General features: G+C 41.1%; 1 protein-coding gene across 6 annotated transcripts in view; it reads left to right on the top strand.

The window, feature by feature from the left end:
- Positions 1-16,069, top strand: part of Ncoa6 (nuclear receptor coactivator 6) — an 87,278-nt gene that overhangs the window by 70,134 nt on the left and 1,075 nt on the right. For 5 of the 6 annotated variants that reach the window (XM_075962663.1, XM_075962664.1, XM_075962667.1 and 2 more), the window contains 3 exons: positions 109-177; positions 3,683-3,719; positions 9,268-9,416. In XM_075962663.1, the coding sequence (XP_075818778.1) occupies positions 109-177; positions 3,683-3,719; positions 9,268-9,416 (255 nt within the window). The remainder of the gene's footprint in view (positions 1-108; positions 178-3,682; positions 3,720-9,267; positions 9,417-16,069) is intronic. The other variant, XM_075962665.1, reaches the window with a different exon arrangement.

Below are 16,069 nucleotides of genomic sequence, written 5' to 3'. Positions count from 1 at the left end.
ACTGCCTTCTGAGAATGTAGTGGCTCAATAGGGACTTAGTTGCTTGGTTAGTGCTTTCTGGTTTAGTTAGGAAAAGTAAAAGACCTGTTTGTTTGTTTCTTGCCTCAGCCCCCTCACCGACTTTAGTCCCAAAGGAGCCTCCAGCCACAGCACTGCAAGGGCCTATTGCCAGACCAGGTAAGGCACCATCTAGAGTATCTTCTTGGCGAGGGATGGGTTACATGTAAAGGAATCAGTGCTTTTCTCGGTGTCCCATGTTCTCATGCCAGTAAGTACACGGGCCTGTCTTATCTACTTGTTTCCAAGCCAATTTGAGTTGAGTGGGAGAACGTGTGTAGCACTCTTCCCAACCAATGTGTTCATTTTCACATTTGTTGTGTGGTGTTAGCCAGAGAGCTCAAGAAGAGCATGTCTGTGCTCTTGCCTGCCATCCTACTCTGAGTTGTTTCCCTCTTCCCTGATCCTGCTACCCATGGCTGGCAGCCAGCTAGTTGGCATATGGTTGCTTACTGAGGTGGCAAGCATGAATGCACCAAAATATAGTTGGATTACCATGGCAGATGTCGAGGTGGATTTCGAGCCCCTCCACTTAGAGTGAATCATCCCAGCCATCTCTGGATGACTTTAAGTTGCTCCCTGTGACCAAGATATTGTAACTAGCACCAGGGATGGTATTTCTGGTAGGAGGAGTCAGTTGTGATCTCACAGAGAGCTGCTGTGGATGCTGAGTCAGCTCTGAACTCACGTTCCTTGATGGCAGTAAGAACACTTCTGCCTCTGTGACTTACACTGCCAGAGCAGAGGAATATCATGGATATGTTTAGTTTCACTTGGTTCTTGGTCACAGAAGGTTGTTAAAGGGCACAAGAAAGAAAGTATGACTGGTTCCCAAAGGAAGTTAGAATACCATTGACAGTATAGCCTTGGGCTGATGGCTCAGTAGGGGAGAGTACTTAATGCTCTTTCAGAAGACCAGAATTCAGTTTCTAGCATCCACATCTGGTAGTTCATAAGTTCCTATAACTAACTCCAGCGCCAAGGAACCTGAGGTCTCCTTGGCCTCCTATTTGGACACCCTCATGACATCGCACATGTCACATGAACATACACACACACTAATAAAAAAAAAGTAAAACCTTTTATTGAAAGTATACACATGACCAAATTTTTTTAAAAAATGATTTTGTGAATATAAGCTGATAAAAATAAGATACAACTTATATTTTAAAGCTTGCTTCAGGGTTCTATATCCAATATGACTTTCATGCACACTGTGGAAAGAATGGGTATGCAGAGCACACAGCAGCCGCCACATTGCCCCTGCTTCTGACTTCCTGCATGGTAACTAACATTGTGCTGCACATTTTAGAACTGAGAAATTGTTTAAGAAAAGGGGTTCTGCCAGGCAGTGGTGGTGCTTGCCTTTAATCCCAGCCCTTGGGAGGCAAAGGCAGGCAGAGTTCAAGGCCAACCTGGTCTACAAAGCAAGTACCAGAACAACCAGGACTGTTACACTACACAGAGAAACCATGTCTCAAAAAAAAAAAGAAAGAAAGATAAAAAGAAAAAGGGTTCATTAGTAATACTCTTTTTTTTCCCCTAACAAAAAGACCAACTAGAAATGGGAAAGGAATTCCATTTCCTGCCCCAGATATTTTTAAATTTTATTCTTTAACAGTTTCATATATGTTTATGATGTATTTTGATCATACTTAGACCTTCTGTCCCCTTCCATTCCCCTGTTCTCAACAGGTACTCTTCCTGCTCTCTGTGCCTTGGCTTTAATGACCCACTGAGTTTACTCTGGGCAGCTCGCTGAGAGCATGGGTGTGTGACTGTTTACTGACGCAGGAATAGCTTACCAATGGCTAGACCATTGAATTAAACTGATCCCCACACCCCACCACCAGCCATAATCTGCCAATAGCTCCTTAGAGAGAGGTGGAGCCTCATGAGCCCCTCCCCAATCCATGATGCTGCCCTAGCTGTTTACTATAGAAAATGGGTTGTTACTGTTTTTTCTTACTTATTAGAGTAATTGACTAGGGAACCCAGGTCCTTTTTAAAGTTTAATTTATATTAATCACTTTAAAATCACCTCAGAAGCCAAATGTGGTAGCATACACTTCTAATCCCAGCACTCAAGAGACAGAGAAAGGAGGATGAGGAATTCAAAAATCATTCTTAACTACAAAATAAGGTTGATGCCACCTGGACTTCATGGGACCCTGCCTCAAAACATAAAAATATAACACCCTCAGAACTTTTCACTTACATAAATTGTGAAAAAGTTTTCAAAATCAACTTCTTTGTGGTCTTTCGAAAGAGCACACAAGCTGGGCAGGTCACACATGCCTTTATCCTAGCACAGGGCTGGGCAGATCTCTGTGAGTTTGAGACGAGTCTCCTCAAATATTAAGTTCCAGAAGAGCCTGGAACTACATAGAGAGACTTTGTTCCAGAAAACAAACAAACAGAATTAATTAATTAAACACGAAATTAAAAGGGCAGACTAGCCTGATGTCGCACATACAGAGAACCCCAGCACTCAGGAAGCTGGGGCAAGAGCTTTACTAAATGAGGCCCAAGTAGGCTACATACGGGAGCTCCAGGCAGTTTGTGCTATAGGATAGGATGCCTGGGGGCAGGGTGAGGGTGGCAACTCTTCAGGTTAGCATGTCTTTTTGTTTGAACCATTATTATTGAGCATATATTAGGTGAATTTGTGCGCTCCAGCTGACCCAGCAAAGAAATAGAGACCCAAGGAGTTAGTGTATGCTTTTTTTTTTTTTTTTTTTTGGTTTTTTTGAGGCAGGGTCTCTCTGTGGTTTTGGAGCCTGTCCTGGAACTAGCTCTTGTAGACCAGGCTGGCCTCGAACTCACAGAGATCCGCCTGCCTCTGCCTCCCGAGTGCTGGGATTAAAGGCGTGCGCCACCATCGCCCGGCAGGGAAAGGCCTTTTTAAGAGATGGAGCTAGATGGAGAGGCATGTAATAGAAGTAGAAGATTTGGTTTTTTTGCTGGTACTGAAAAGAAGTGTTTTATTATCCATGTGTTTATGTGCATTCTCTGATAAACCCAGAGAAAGCTCAGTGATGCATCCCCGCCAGGCAGACTGTTTTAGTTGTCTATAGGGCATTGCTTGGTGACTGATGAAGTCTGTGAAGTCTTAGAAACAGATACAATCTTTGGGTAGTCTTTCAAAGAACAGCTCTCTGCCCTTTGAAATTGAGTGAGAATGTCATTTGGGGGGTAAGGGGTGAATCTTTAATAGATACTGTATTATATTTAAAGATAATTGGGTTTGAAAAGAAAATGGAGGTGGTGATATTTTCGGAATGAAAACAGTCTCTTCAACATGAAAGGAAGAGGCTTCTTTTACTAAACTAGTTCTAACTAGATGAAATATGAACCAGCAATGTAAATTTCATCCTGTTGATCCAACAGGATTATTTCACAGTGTGAACTAGGAATAAAAATAGACCAAGTAGTATCTTATATTCCCAACAAATCAAGTTGGACCAGTGCTAACTTTGTCTCCATACCACGTAGGATCCTGCAGGACATGGAGACTTGTTAGTCCAAATATAACATTCTAGGTTCTGTAGACGCCTAGCTTCTCCCTATGAACATACATAACAACAGCTTCTATATCTCATTCTCTCCTTTTTATTTTTTACAGAACTTGAGGCAAATGCTGCCATAGTCTCTGGACAAAGGTAAGAAAGATGACCATTAGCTAAGACTTAAGCATGACCATTGCATGAGCTTTTTTGAAAATCATCAGCTGCCTCTGTCTTTAAATGTCTCATCACCTTGTCCTATTGTACTCTGTCGCCAGACTGTTTCTCCTGCTCACATAGAGAGCTTCTGTGAACACTCACTCACCCAGGGTAATATTTCACTTAATAAAACTTGATGACTAAGTTTCTGTCTTTTATGATTGTTGAAAACTGATAACATATTCAGCACTCAACATAAATAAATGTTCTGTGTTTTAAGTGCTACCTTCTTTACTGATGGTCCTTGAATATATCTTCTAAGCATAGCTGTTTGATCTTCAAAGGTAAAAGAGAAAGCCAGGTAGGTAGAGTGTAACCCCAAACCATGCTTTGTCTGTTAACTGTGCTACCCTATGTAACCTAACAAAACAGATGAAGTACATCTGTGACTTAACCTCACATTTGCCCTAGAAAGGAGTTTTATCTCCCAAGAACCACACCCCCCTCTTTTACTGAAGGAATGCAGTAATGTTTTTTTTAAAAAGTCTCATATTTGTATAGAAACTTAGCTTATAAAATATGATTTTCTCATTCAAACTTCATATCAACTAACATTATTTGAATATTAGTCCTTGTCATACTCTAGACTACAAGCACTAGATGTATTTATCCCCTTTATTTTTTTATAATATCCATTACAATAATAAATTATATCATATAGGTGAGAAATCTAGGTCAAAGAGCTTTAACTAAATTGCCCAAGGTCACAGATATAGCAAATGGTGAAACTGAGATTCAAACCCATCTCTTTCTAACTCTAGGACCCTTACATTTGACCTAGATTTATAGATAAAAGTCTAGACTCTAGAGGATAAGGAGTTAATTATTGTAGCTAATAAATGCACAGTTCCTCCCTGACCCATATAATCGTTGGCAGATTCATTGCTATTCCTAGTCACCACTCTGCCCATCTGTTTTTATTTATTGAATTAATACTTAAATTCACCTGTCTATAAAAAGGGTCTTTCAAGTTCAGATATAATATCTCATAGATATCTGTTTGCAGAGCTACCTGTATATTGACCACAAAAACACAAGGGTAGTGTTGCTATGACTCTTTGGTTTGGTTTTGCCAAGAAAGGGGATTCCACCATTAAGGGATTTTCCTCAGAATATTGGACTATTTTCTGGGCTCAAACAGAGAACCATCCTTAGAACCTCTAGAAGGAGATGGAAACCTCTTTACTTGTAATTCCAGTTCCAGCCTAGTTCCAGTTTGGCCTCTCTGACTTTGCTTGGTTTTTGGTTTGGTATGAGATAGCTGTTTTATATAAAGCAAAGGGAATGAATAAACAGTTATGGCTCAGTTCCCAACCATAGTGTTACTAGCAAAGAGTCCTCTGGCAGGAGTGAACAGTGAGTAATGATAGTTGATGGTCAAACCCTGATTTGTACCTTTAAGAAGCTCACATGAAAGGCACAAGACATTAAAAATAGAACATCCAGAGCTGGAGAGAATGCTCAGCAGCTAAGGGCACTGATTGCCCTTCCAGAGGACCTAGGTTCAATTCCCAGCACCCATATGGTGACTCACAACTGTATGTAACTCCAGTTCTAGAGGATCCAATATCTGTTCTTATCTCCAAAGTCACTGCACACGCATGTGCACAGACATACGTACAGGCAAAGTACCCATGCACATAAATAAATAAATCTTTTTTTAAAAAAAAACCTATTGTAGCACAAATTCTAGTTGGTCTTAATAATAAAAACTCAGAGTCAGATATAGGGGTTAATGTTGAAGATCAGAGACCAGCCACTAGAGAGTTCTTTTACTTCTACCAATGTTCAGACTGAAGGGGTGATCCTATCCTGTTGTGAGTGGAGCGGAGGGCTACGTTCCTGCTGCCCGGCCGCCCACACGGCTAGCTTTATACCCGAAATAATTACACGGAAATTTTATTCTTTTAAACACTGCCTGGCCCATTAGTTCCAGCCTCTTATTGGCTAGCTCTTACATATTGATCTAACCCATTTCTAATAATCTGTGTAGCCCACGAGGTGGCTTACCAGGGAAGATCTTAACCTGCGGCTGTGTCAGGTGGGAGAATCATGGTGACTGCCTGACTCGGCTTCTTTCTCCCAGCATTCTGTTCTGTCTGCTCCGCCTACCTGATTTTCTGTCCTATCAGGCCAAGCAGTTTTCTTTATTAATTAACCAATGAAAGCAACAGATAAATACAAGACCCACCTCCATCACTATCCTCACACTTCATTTCCTGACTGCATCTGTCTCCACCAAACCTCAGACTGCACTGAGCTCGTCTCTTCTGCCTTATATTCCTCTCTCCACCCAACCATATCACTCCTGTTTCCACCTCCCTACTGCTGGGATTGAAGACATTTGATTCCATGTGCTGGGATCACCTTTGTGTGAGCTCTGATACTTTTTTTTTTTTTTTGGTTTTTCAAGTTTTCAAGACAGGGTTTCTCCGTAGCTTTTGGTTCCTGTCCTGGGACTAGCTCTTGTAGACCAGGCTGGTCTCGAACTCACAGAGATCCCCCTGCCTCTGCCTCCCGAGTGCTGGGATTAAAGGCATGCGCCACCACCGCCCGGCTCTGATACTCTTTTAGACAGATTCAGTCTTGTGTAGCCCATCCAGGGTGGCATGGCCTTGAACTCACAAAGATCCCTTTCCCTCTGTGTCCCGAGCCCTGGGATTAAAGGTGTATGCCACCACTCACTGGCCTCTAGTGACTTAGCTCTGCACTCTGATCTTCAGGCGAGCTTTATTTGCTAAAATATAAAATATTACTACACCCCATATAATAGGACACCCAATGGATGCTTTAGAAGGTCATATTGTATAGACTGTGAACCCAAGAGAGAAAAGCCAAGTCCATGGGGAAAGGGACATGGAACTCTTCCCAGAAGAAGTAGGCTTTAACTTGTTTTGTTGCATTACATTTCAGTTCTATGCCTTGCAATCAATTTTAATCAAATTTTTTGAATGATCTTAATAAGCACTTTTGAACCATGGATATAATAAAAAGTTTATTAAAGAAATTTCCAGCCATATCAGAATTAAATTCAGGTCTAGTAGCACAGGCCTGTAATCCTAGCACTTGGGAGGGCCAGGCCAGAGAATCAAGAGTTCAAGGTCATCCTCAGCTATGTAGTAAGTTTGAAGCTAGTCTAGACTATAGGGAACCTTATGTTTAAGAAAAAAAAGAAAGAAAACATCAGAGGATTGCAGAGTGACTCTGTAGTCTTCTTTACAGAATATACAAGAAGTCCTCTTTCAGATGTGTGTGTGCCATACCCATTCACTCATGTGACATGAATAGTCTGTCACAGAGTAATCTTTCACAAAATATTTTAAGACTGCATATATGCGCCATAATTAATTATTATTATTAGGCATTTTTGTATCTTCTGTAAATTTGCCCCTGTGTCTTTAAACAGTACCAATCTTAAAGCTTTTCCGACTAAAGTTCCAGGGTTGGAGTTGAGACATTCAGTATATCTGCAGTAGATTGTGAATATATTCCTACTACTTAGATAATTTTGACATTGTTGGTTATAATTAAAGCTATATAAAAGGATTTCTTTACAGTGAGTTATAGAAATTCATAGGTATAATCACAACACTTAGGAAACAAAGGAAGAAGGATTGCCTTGAGTCCAAAGCCAGATTTGGCTACATATTCCAAGTTCCAAGCCTGTCTGAGCTGCATACAATATGAGTCCAGCCAGCCGTTGCCCCCGCACCCCCCCACACATATGTTTTAAGATTGATTTCTTTGGGCACCTAGAAATGGAGTTACTTGAAATAAGGATGACACCGCGTTTTCCCACCTCAACATTACTGACTTGTGGGTCAGATAATTATAATAAGGTGCTGCCTTTGTATCATAGAATGTTTACCCAAAGATGCCAGTGGCATACTTCCCATACTGCAACAGTGAAAACACGTGTCCAAAGTTGGGAATGTATTTTACTGATCCCAATACTCCTTATTGAAAATCTTTGGATTACACAATTTATACTCCATCAGAAGTATATGAAAATGTTTTTGTTCCTGTGTCTTTAATAACAGTATTACCAATTTTTAATATTTGCCTGCTAAAATGCCAGGGTTGGAGCTGGGGCATTCAGCCTATCTGCAGTGGATGATGAATGTGTTCCCGTTACTTAGATAATGTACTATACTATTATCTAATACAAGCATATGCTCAAATTTGCCTGGTAACCCCCCAAATAATTAATTTCTTTTCTTTTCTTTTTTTTTTTTTTTTTTTTTTTTTTTTGGTTTTTCGAGACAGGGTTTCTCTGTGGTTTTGGAGCCTGTCCTGGAACTAGCTCTTGTAGACCAGGCTGGTCTCGAACTCACAGAGATCCGCCTGCCTCTGCCTCCCAAGTGCTGGGATTAAAGGCGTGCACTGCCACCGCCCGGCAATTAATTTCTTTTGAGACAGGATCTCTTTATAATACTCTGGCTAGACTAGAATTCACTATATAGATCAAGCTGGCTTCAGACTCACAGTGATCAGCCTGCCTCTGCCACTCAGATGTTGGAATTAAAGGCATATGCCACCATACCTAGATTTTAGATACTATTTGGGGCTAGTAGAAATTTTCAAACATTTATTAAGAACATTTTATTGGGGGCTGGAGCGATGGCTCAGAGGTTAAGAGCATTGCCTGCTATTCCAAAGGTCCTGAGTTCAATTCCCAGCAACCACATGATGGCTCACAATCATCTGTAATGGGGTCTGGTGCCCTCTTCTGGCCTGCAGCCATACACACAGACAGAATATTGTATACATAATAAATAAATAAATATTTTTTTAAAAAAAGAACATTTTATTGCTGAAATTTTTTTACACAATAATGTTTGAAGGGAAATAAATGAGGGTTTATAGAGGGCTGTTGCAGGTCTTTATGTCTCTCTCCTGCTTTCCCACAATCACACCAGCATTGTGCTTTTTTTTTTCTTTTTGAACTTATTCTGTAGACAAGCTGGCCTCCAGCTCTGCCTCCCAAGTATTGGGATTAAAGATATGCGCCTTCACCACCCGACCTATTTTATTTTATTTATTTTATTTTATTTTTTGGTTTTTCGAGACAGGGTTTCTCTGTAGCTTTGGAGCTGTCCTGGAACTAGCTCTTGTAGACCAGGCTGGCCTCGAACTCACAGAGATCCGCCTGCCTCTGCCTCTCAAGTGCTGGGATTAAAGGCGTGCGCCACCACCGCCCGGCTCCTATTTTATTTTTTAAGTAATAAGTTAGACTTGCTTTTTTAAGTTTTTAATAGCATTGTCTCATTTCTATCTATAATGACTTGTTTGTTTTGTTTTTGTTGTTTACAGTGCTGGGGATCAAACCCAGGACTTGTACATGCTCAATAGATTGAACTGTATGCCCTGGCCTGACTAGCTGCTAATTATCTCCTACTTTTTGAATGAAACTGTACTTAGAGTCCCTTTTTATGTGTCTTGATGCCCTTAATCTTCTTAAAAACTTGCTACTTCTCTCTGTCAGCAGTGAGCCAAAAGAGATAGTTGAGAAGTCCAAAACCCCGAGCCGAAGAAACTCTCGAACTGAGGAGCCGACTGTGGCTTCTGAGAGTGTGGAAAATGGACATCGAAAACGATCCTCTCGGCCTGCTTCAGCCTCCAGCTCTACAAAAGGTTAGCAGTGGGGCTTGGATGCTTTGGGAACTGGGTGGGGGTGGTTAAAAGATCGGGTCCTCATCACAGCAGGGAGGACTTCACCCTCTGTCCTTGTCTGTCAGGCCAGTTTGTTTTCTCCTCCTGGTCTTGTCCTTTGTTCACTGTCAGTTCATTAGCCTGTGTGTTTTCTTTTGTGTACACAAGAACAATAAAAAGAGTAAAGAACTTAGGTTGGTCTCATTTTAAATTTGTGTTTACACCTAAGCGTGGCAGCACACCCCTGTAGTTGTGGCACTAGTGAGGTGGAGGGTGAGCTTAAGGGTCCTTAGTAGCTACATAGGGAGTTTGAGGTAGTTACATGAGGTCATGTATCAAAAACATACATCTACACACTAGAAAGCTCATGATCATTCACTTCAGTTAAATCCTGAATATGGCCTAGCTTCTTTTCTGAAGTTAAGTACCTTTTCTACATACTGTCTGTTACTTGATCCCCCTTTGTCTTCTTATGTAACCGTGTTTCCCTCAACTCTCAGACCTATGCCTCAGCCTCCTGAGTGCTGGGGTTAGAGGCATTCACCATTATATTTGACTTTTCCATACTTTTTAAACCTCTATCACAGTATTCTCTGCTCTATCTTGGTAGGGGCTCTCACATCTTCATAGAAAAAAATAGAATTCTCCATTTACACTACCGAGGTATTACTCTAAGTAGACGGCTGTGTCAGAGCAGTGACCCCTCTTCAACTCGAAGCCTAGTGCCTCCATCGGTGCCTCTAATAGCTTCTTTTATGACCTCAGCTTTACATTACCAGTTCTCTCTATTGAAAACTGTCTCTAATCTGAGAAGAGGGAATTGTTTTGAGATAGAATCTTACTCTATAGCCCAGATTACACATGAAATTTTGCCAATCCTTCTACCTTAGCCTCCCAAGTTCTGAGATTATGGATGTGAGCCACCCGTCTAAGATAGTATTCTGTTCTTTTCTATTTTTTTTCTTCTGTTTTGGGGACTGAACCCATGGCCTAGTTGATGCAAGGCAAGTACAAGTACTCTACCAACTGAGCTAAATCCCCGACCCTACTGTTTATTTTTTTAATTAATTGTTCTTGACTTCCATGATTCAGAGTGCTTAGTCATTTCCTGCTACCTCTCTGGCAACTCCTTAGTTTTCATAGATGCTGGCCTTATATTCCAGTCTTGAAATGTAAGCATAATGGTGCAGTCTATAATTCCAGCACTTAGGAGGCAGAGGCAAGATGACCAGTAGTTTAATTTCATCCTCAGTTACAGAACGAGCTTGAGGCCAGCCTGGGCTACAGGACACTCTTTCTCAAAAAACAAACAAAAACTCTCCCATTGTGAGGGCAGATTCTGTTGCAGTGGCATCAGACGCTGATACGAGGACTCAGCTGTTACCGGCAAGAAATGTCATAATGCTGCACAGAGAGCCCCTAGAAGTGAGCCACAGACCTACCAGTTATGTGTAGATAGGACAGAGACCTTAAAAGTAACACACTTGCCATGGAGGCATGTATAATGTTAGGCACCTGAATCATAAATATCTTACTGCAGAATCAGTACTTTCAATGGGGAACTGGAGAAATGCAAGACCACTGATTGTTCTTCTGGAAGACCAACGTTCTATTCCCAGCACCCACATGGCAGCTCTATAACTCCAGTCCCAGGGCATCCAATACTCTCTTCTGGCTTATATGGACACTGCATGAATGTGATACACAGATATAAATGTAGTCAAAACATCATTACACATACAATTGTTCTAAAATTAACAAAAGTCTGTGAGTGTGGATCAGTGATAGAGTACTTGCTTCTTCATTCTCATTGTGCTGGGTGGTAGAAACGGTAGTAGCATTTGGAAGGGATACAAATTGAACCACAAAGGATAAAAATGACCTGATCTTTTCAGACATATTTACAGAAGTGGAAAATGACCTTTCTCTGTGGTCCAGAGTAGTTCCCCAAATCCTCCAGGGAATATGATAGAGACTTCAAAATCTGGTGAAATAAAAAGGAAATTTTATTTTATATTTGGTTTTTTGTTTGTTTGCAACAGGACCTCACTATGTATCTAGCTGGCCTGATAGTCACGAACTCACAGATTCATCCACCTCTCTCTACCTCCCAAGTGCTAGGGTTAAAGGCCTGTGCCACAGCATTTTGGCATTTTGGTACATGCTTCTAATACCAACACTTAAGAGACTGAGGGAGAAAGGTCATACATTCGAGGCCTGACTAGGTTATAGGGCAAGTTCTAGGTCAACCTGGACTACATAAGAATACCCTGTTTCCGCCGGGCGGTGGTGGCGCACGCCTTTAATCCCAGCACTCGGGAGGCAGAGGCAGGCGGATCTCTGTGAGTTCGAGACCAGCCTGGTCTACAAGAGCTAGTTCCAGGACAGGCTCCAAAACCACAGAGAAATCCTGTCTCAAAAAACCAAAAAAAAAAACCAAAAAAAAAAAAAAAAAAAAAAAGAATACCCTGTTTCCAAATATAAACATTTTTTTTTGAGACAGGGTTTCTCTGTATAGCTTTGATAAAAAAAAAATAAACATCTTATATCTCATGATAGTATAAAGATGTATCATTCATCATTCCCACCAGTCTTCAAAAGATTTTTTTTTCAGTTTCTAGCCTAAGTCACTTGTTTGCTTGCATGGTTAATACATTAAAAAGATAACCTCAAAGAACAACAAAATACATTAATATCTTACTAAGAGTGAAAATGAAGCCACTTCCTCTTGGATTAATTTGATCAAGAGTGAGCCCAAATTTGAATTCTCCATCTCTCTCCCTGTCTTTTGTCTGTAGTGTCTGGCTATCTGTAATCAGTGTATTGTGCAGTCTGAATCTGTGCCCCAGTGGTTGTCCTTGTCCATAACAAAGGACTTACTTCTGTATTTATTGAACAGCACAGGAAACATGGCATGGGAAAGAAACGAGGGGTTCTTTACAAAAATCCTTCACAGGGTTTTACCAGGGAAGAAGTCACCTTCCTGACCACACCTAACTACATAGCACTCCATACAGCAGACAGACATCATCACCCTATAGCCTGTTTGCAGCACTTATGGTGGGTATTTGTTTTAAGGTTTTCAACCTATTGTCTGTTTTCAGCAAATGATTACCAAGCCGTGAACATACACACATATTCTGGGCCAATAGCACAGAAGAGTACTTAAGATTAAAGCTATACATTTATCTTAGGTTGTAAAAACTGATTGCATGGGAAACCCAAGGCATAGTAAGATTGGTTAAGTTGTTGGCGTTTTTTGTTTGTTTGGGGGAGGCTGGGGTTTTTTTGTTTTGTTTTCTGAGACAGGATTTCTCTCTGTAGCACTGGCTGTCCTGGAACTTACTCTGTAGAGCAGCTGGCCCAGAACTCAGAGATCCACCTGCCTCTGCTTCCCAAGTGCTGGATTAAAGGTGTGCACTGACACCATCAACTGGCTCTACTTCGTTTTTGTTTTTGTTTTGTTTTTTGTTGTTGTTTTTCAAGATATGGATTCTTTTCGAGACAGGGTTTCTCTGTAGTTTTGGGGCCTGTCCTGGAACTAGCTCTTGTAGACTAGTCTGACCTCAAACTCACAGAGATCTACCTACCTCTGCCTCCGGAGTGCTGGGATTAAAGGTGTGTGCTACCCACTACCGCCCAGCTGTTATATTGTTTTCTTAAGGGCCAGTTAAATATTCTGAGTACACAGTGTAATAGTAAGTAGATACGCCTTTAATCCCAGCACTCAGGAGACAAAGGCAGTGGATTTCTGTGAATTGGAGGCCAGCCTGTTCTGTAGAGCTAGGTTGAGGACAACTAGGGCTGTTATATAGAGAAACCCTGTCTTTAAAACAAAAGAATAAAATAAAAAGTAAATAGTCTTTATTTTCGATTTATTTTATATATATACACACACACACACACACACACACACACACACACACAGTGCTTTGCACTGCATGGTCACCTTCACACCAGATGAGGGCGCCAGATCTCATTACAGGTGGTTGTGAGTCACCATGTGGTTGCTGGGAATTGAACTCAGGACCTCTAAAAGAGCAGCCAGTGCTCTTGACCACTGAGCCATCTCTCTAGCCCAAAAGTAAATAGTCTTAACTTAATTTAAGGGGTATTATTAATTTTGCTGTAAGGTCTGCCAAAAGTTCAGTCTTTGTTGGGGGGTGAAACTAAAAGACATTTTATAAAAAAATATATCGCCTCACCACCTTTACTGAGGGCCTCACACATTGATTTGTACTCAAAGGCAGTATTTTAATTCATTGATTTGGGAATAAAAAGGGTGAAGACTGATGTTGCTCATTCTTCTCTCCCTACCCTCTGTCCAAGTCTCAGATACATCATTTGATTTTTTTTTTTTAAGGCAGGGTCCTGCCTGTTCTGGAACTTGCTACATAGACCATATAGCCCTCAAACTCAGAGAAATCTTCCTCCCTTTAAAGGTGTGCGCCACCTTATCCAGCCACCATTTGATTCTTCACACATGAGGGAGATGTTTCTAAAGTTGACCTAATGGATAGATTTTTAATTTTTTCATTTTCATATATGCATATATATTCTTTCAGGTATGTACACGTGTGTGCATACATGTGGAAGCCAGATGTCAATGTTGTGTATCAGCTATTTCACTCTCCACCTTATTTTTATCTCTTGCATTTGTGTTTTGCCCTTATGTATGTCTGTGTGAAGGTGTTGGACCCCTGAAACTGGAGTTACAGACAGTTGTAGGCTGCCATGTGAGTGCTGGGAATTGAACCTGGGTCCTCTGAAAGAGCAGTCGCTCTTAACTGCTGAGCCATCTCTCTAGCCCCTCCACCTTATTTTTTTGAGACAGTGCTCTGTCAATGAACTTAGACCATGCTAATTGTTTTAGGCTATCTGGTCAGCAAGCTCTAGGGAGCTGCCTGTGTTTTCCCTCCAAGGCACTGAGATTACAAGCATGCACTGCTGTCCTGGTTTTTATGTGGGTGCTGGGGATCTAAAGTCAACTTCTCACGCTGGCCAAGCTAGCACTTCACCAACCGAAACATCTTTCCAGCCCAGATATTTTTCTGAGGATAAACAATGTCAAGGTAAAACCCTGTATATTTTCACTCCAAATAACCAGTTTGCTGCAGTAGAAAATTGGACATAAAGAGTTGATTATAGGGACGGGATAGTGACCATGCCAGTCATCCCAGCACTTGAGGGCCTGAGGATAGAGCCTGCACTAGTGAGTTCTAGGCAGCCTGAACTGCAAAGTGACCTTGTATAATAAGTAGTTGATTATGGGAAGTTGTGTGTGCTGTGTGAAACTCAGTTCTTTTATATAAATTAAAATAAAGAACACCATTATTAATGTCTTTCTAGTTTGTAAATATGAGATACTCCCCCACATGGCACGAGCAGTCTGACCACCCAGTGAGAAAACATACTGGAGTTGTCACTAATAGAAACTTGGAGTTGCTGCCTTAGTCCCTCTGAGAAAACCACATCAGCCTCCATGACAGCGGCCAGAGTGAACAGCAGTAAAAGCTTTGCTTTTCTCATCTGTTTCTGGTTGCCTGAATTTTCAGATTATGATAAAAAAAAATGCAATTTTGCTTAGAACACTGAACTTGGTAATGTTGCATGAAAAAATTCATTCCATCCAGAAATGGTTGAATCAGATTCATCTTTTGAATTAATAAATGAGAAACAATTGTTTACTTCGATGAGAGATATTTAAAACATTGTTGGGGTTACCCCAAGACTAAGTAAGACTCTGTATATATCAACGATGACCCTTTGCCTGCACCTTACAGGTGCTGAGGTGGCAGATGTAATTACAAAGTGTATGCCAAAACACCGAGATAAAATATTATTTTGTATTGAAACTAAAATATCTATCATGTAGCAACATGAAAAATAAGTCAGATTTTGTTGTGGTTTTTTTTTTTGTTTGTTTTTTAAGACAAGTTCTCTCTGTAGCTTTGAAGCCTGTCCTGGAACTCGCCAGGTTGGTCTCTAAACTCAGAGATTTGCCTGCCTCTGCCTCCCAACTACTGGGATTAAAGGTGTGCGCTGCCACCACCACCCAGCTCAGTTAATTAGATTTTAAAGAAATGTTTACATTTACAGATCTTCAGGGTACTACTGAACTGTGCCATAGAAGACAGGAAAAGTTTTGAATAAACATGATTTAAATCTGAGATAAGAGTAGCTTGACTTGAGACATTGGTATGTATAAGGGAAGTTAAAGGAATTAAAACATAAAGCAGTCTTTCCCTTTTACGTTACTGTTACTGTGTATAAATCACTCAGGTGCCACCTGTGCAGCAGCCTTCAGAATTGGAGGAAGTGTTACCTGCTCTGAAATGCTTCCATTTGTGTATGTGCTGTTTTTTGGGAGGGGGTAGTGTAGATGCTGAGGGCCTCAGACATGCTAGGCAGGTGATCTGCTGCTAGAGCTATGTAACCCCAGCCCTCCAACACCTCCATGTATGTGGGCACAGTAGACCTTGACTAAGATCTAGGTTGTGGCGCTTAGACTTTAGCTGTAGCATACCAAGAAGAGTTCCTTACTGCAGAATAATGGCTTGGCTACGAAAGAGAGCCAAAGACTGATTTCTGGCACTGGCTGACTTCTCACCAAAAGCACTGTTGTTGTATCTGTA

The sequence above is a fragment of the Microtus pennsylvanicus genome, chromosome 2, assembly GCF_037038515.1.
Source record: "Microtus pennsylvanicus isolate mMicPen1 chromosome 2, mMicPen1.hap1, whole genome shotgun sequence".
Taxonomy (NCBI): domain Eukaryota; kingdom Metazoa; phylum Chordata; class Mammalia; order Rodentia; family Cricetidae; genus Microtus; species Microtus pennsylvanicus.
Note: the sequence above shows the minus strand (reverse complement) of the source record. Positions and strands in the feature narration are given on the sequence as shown.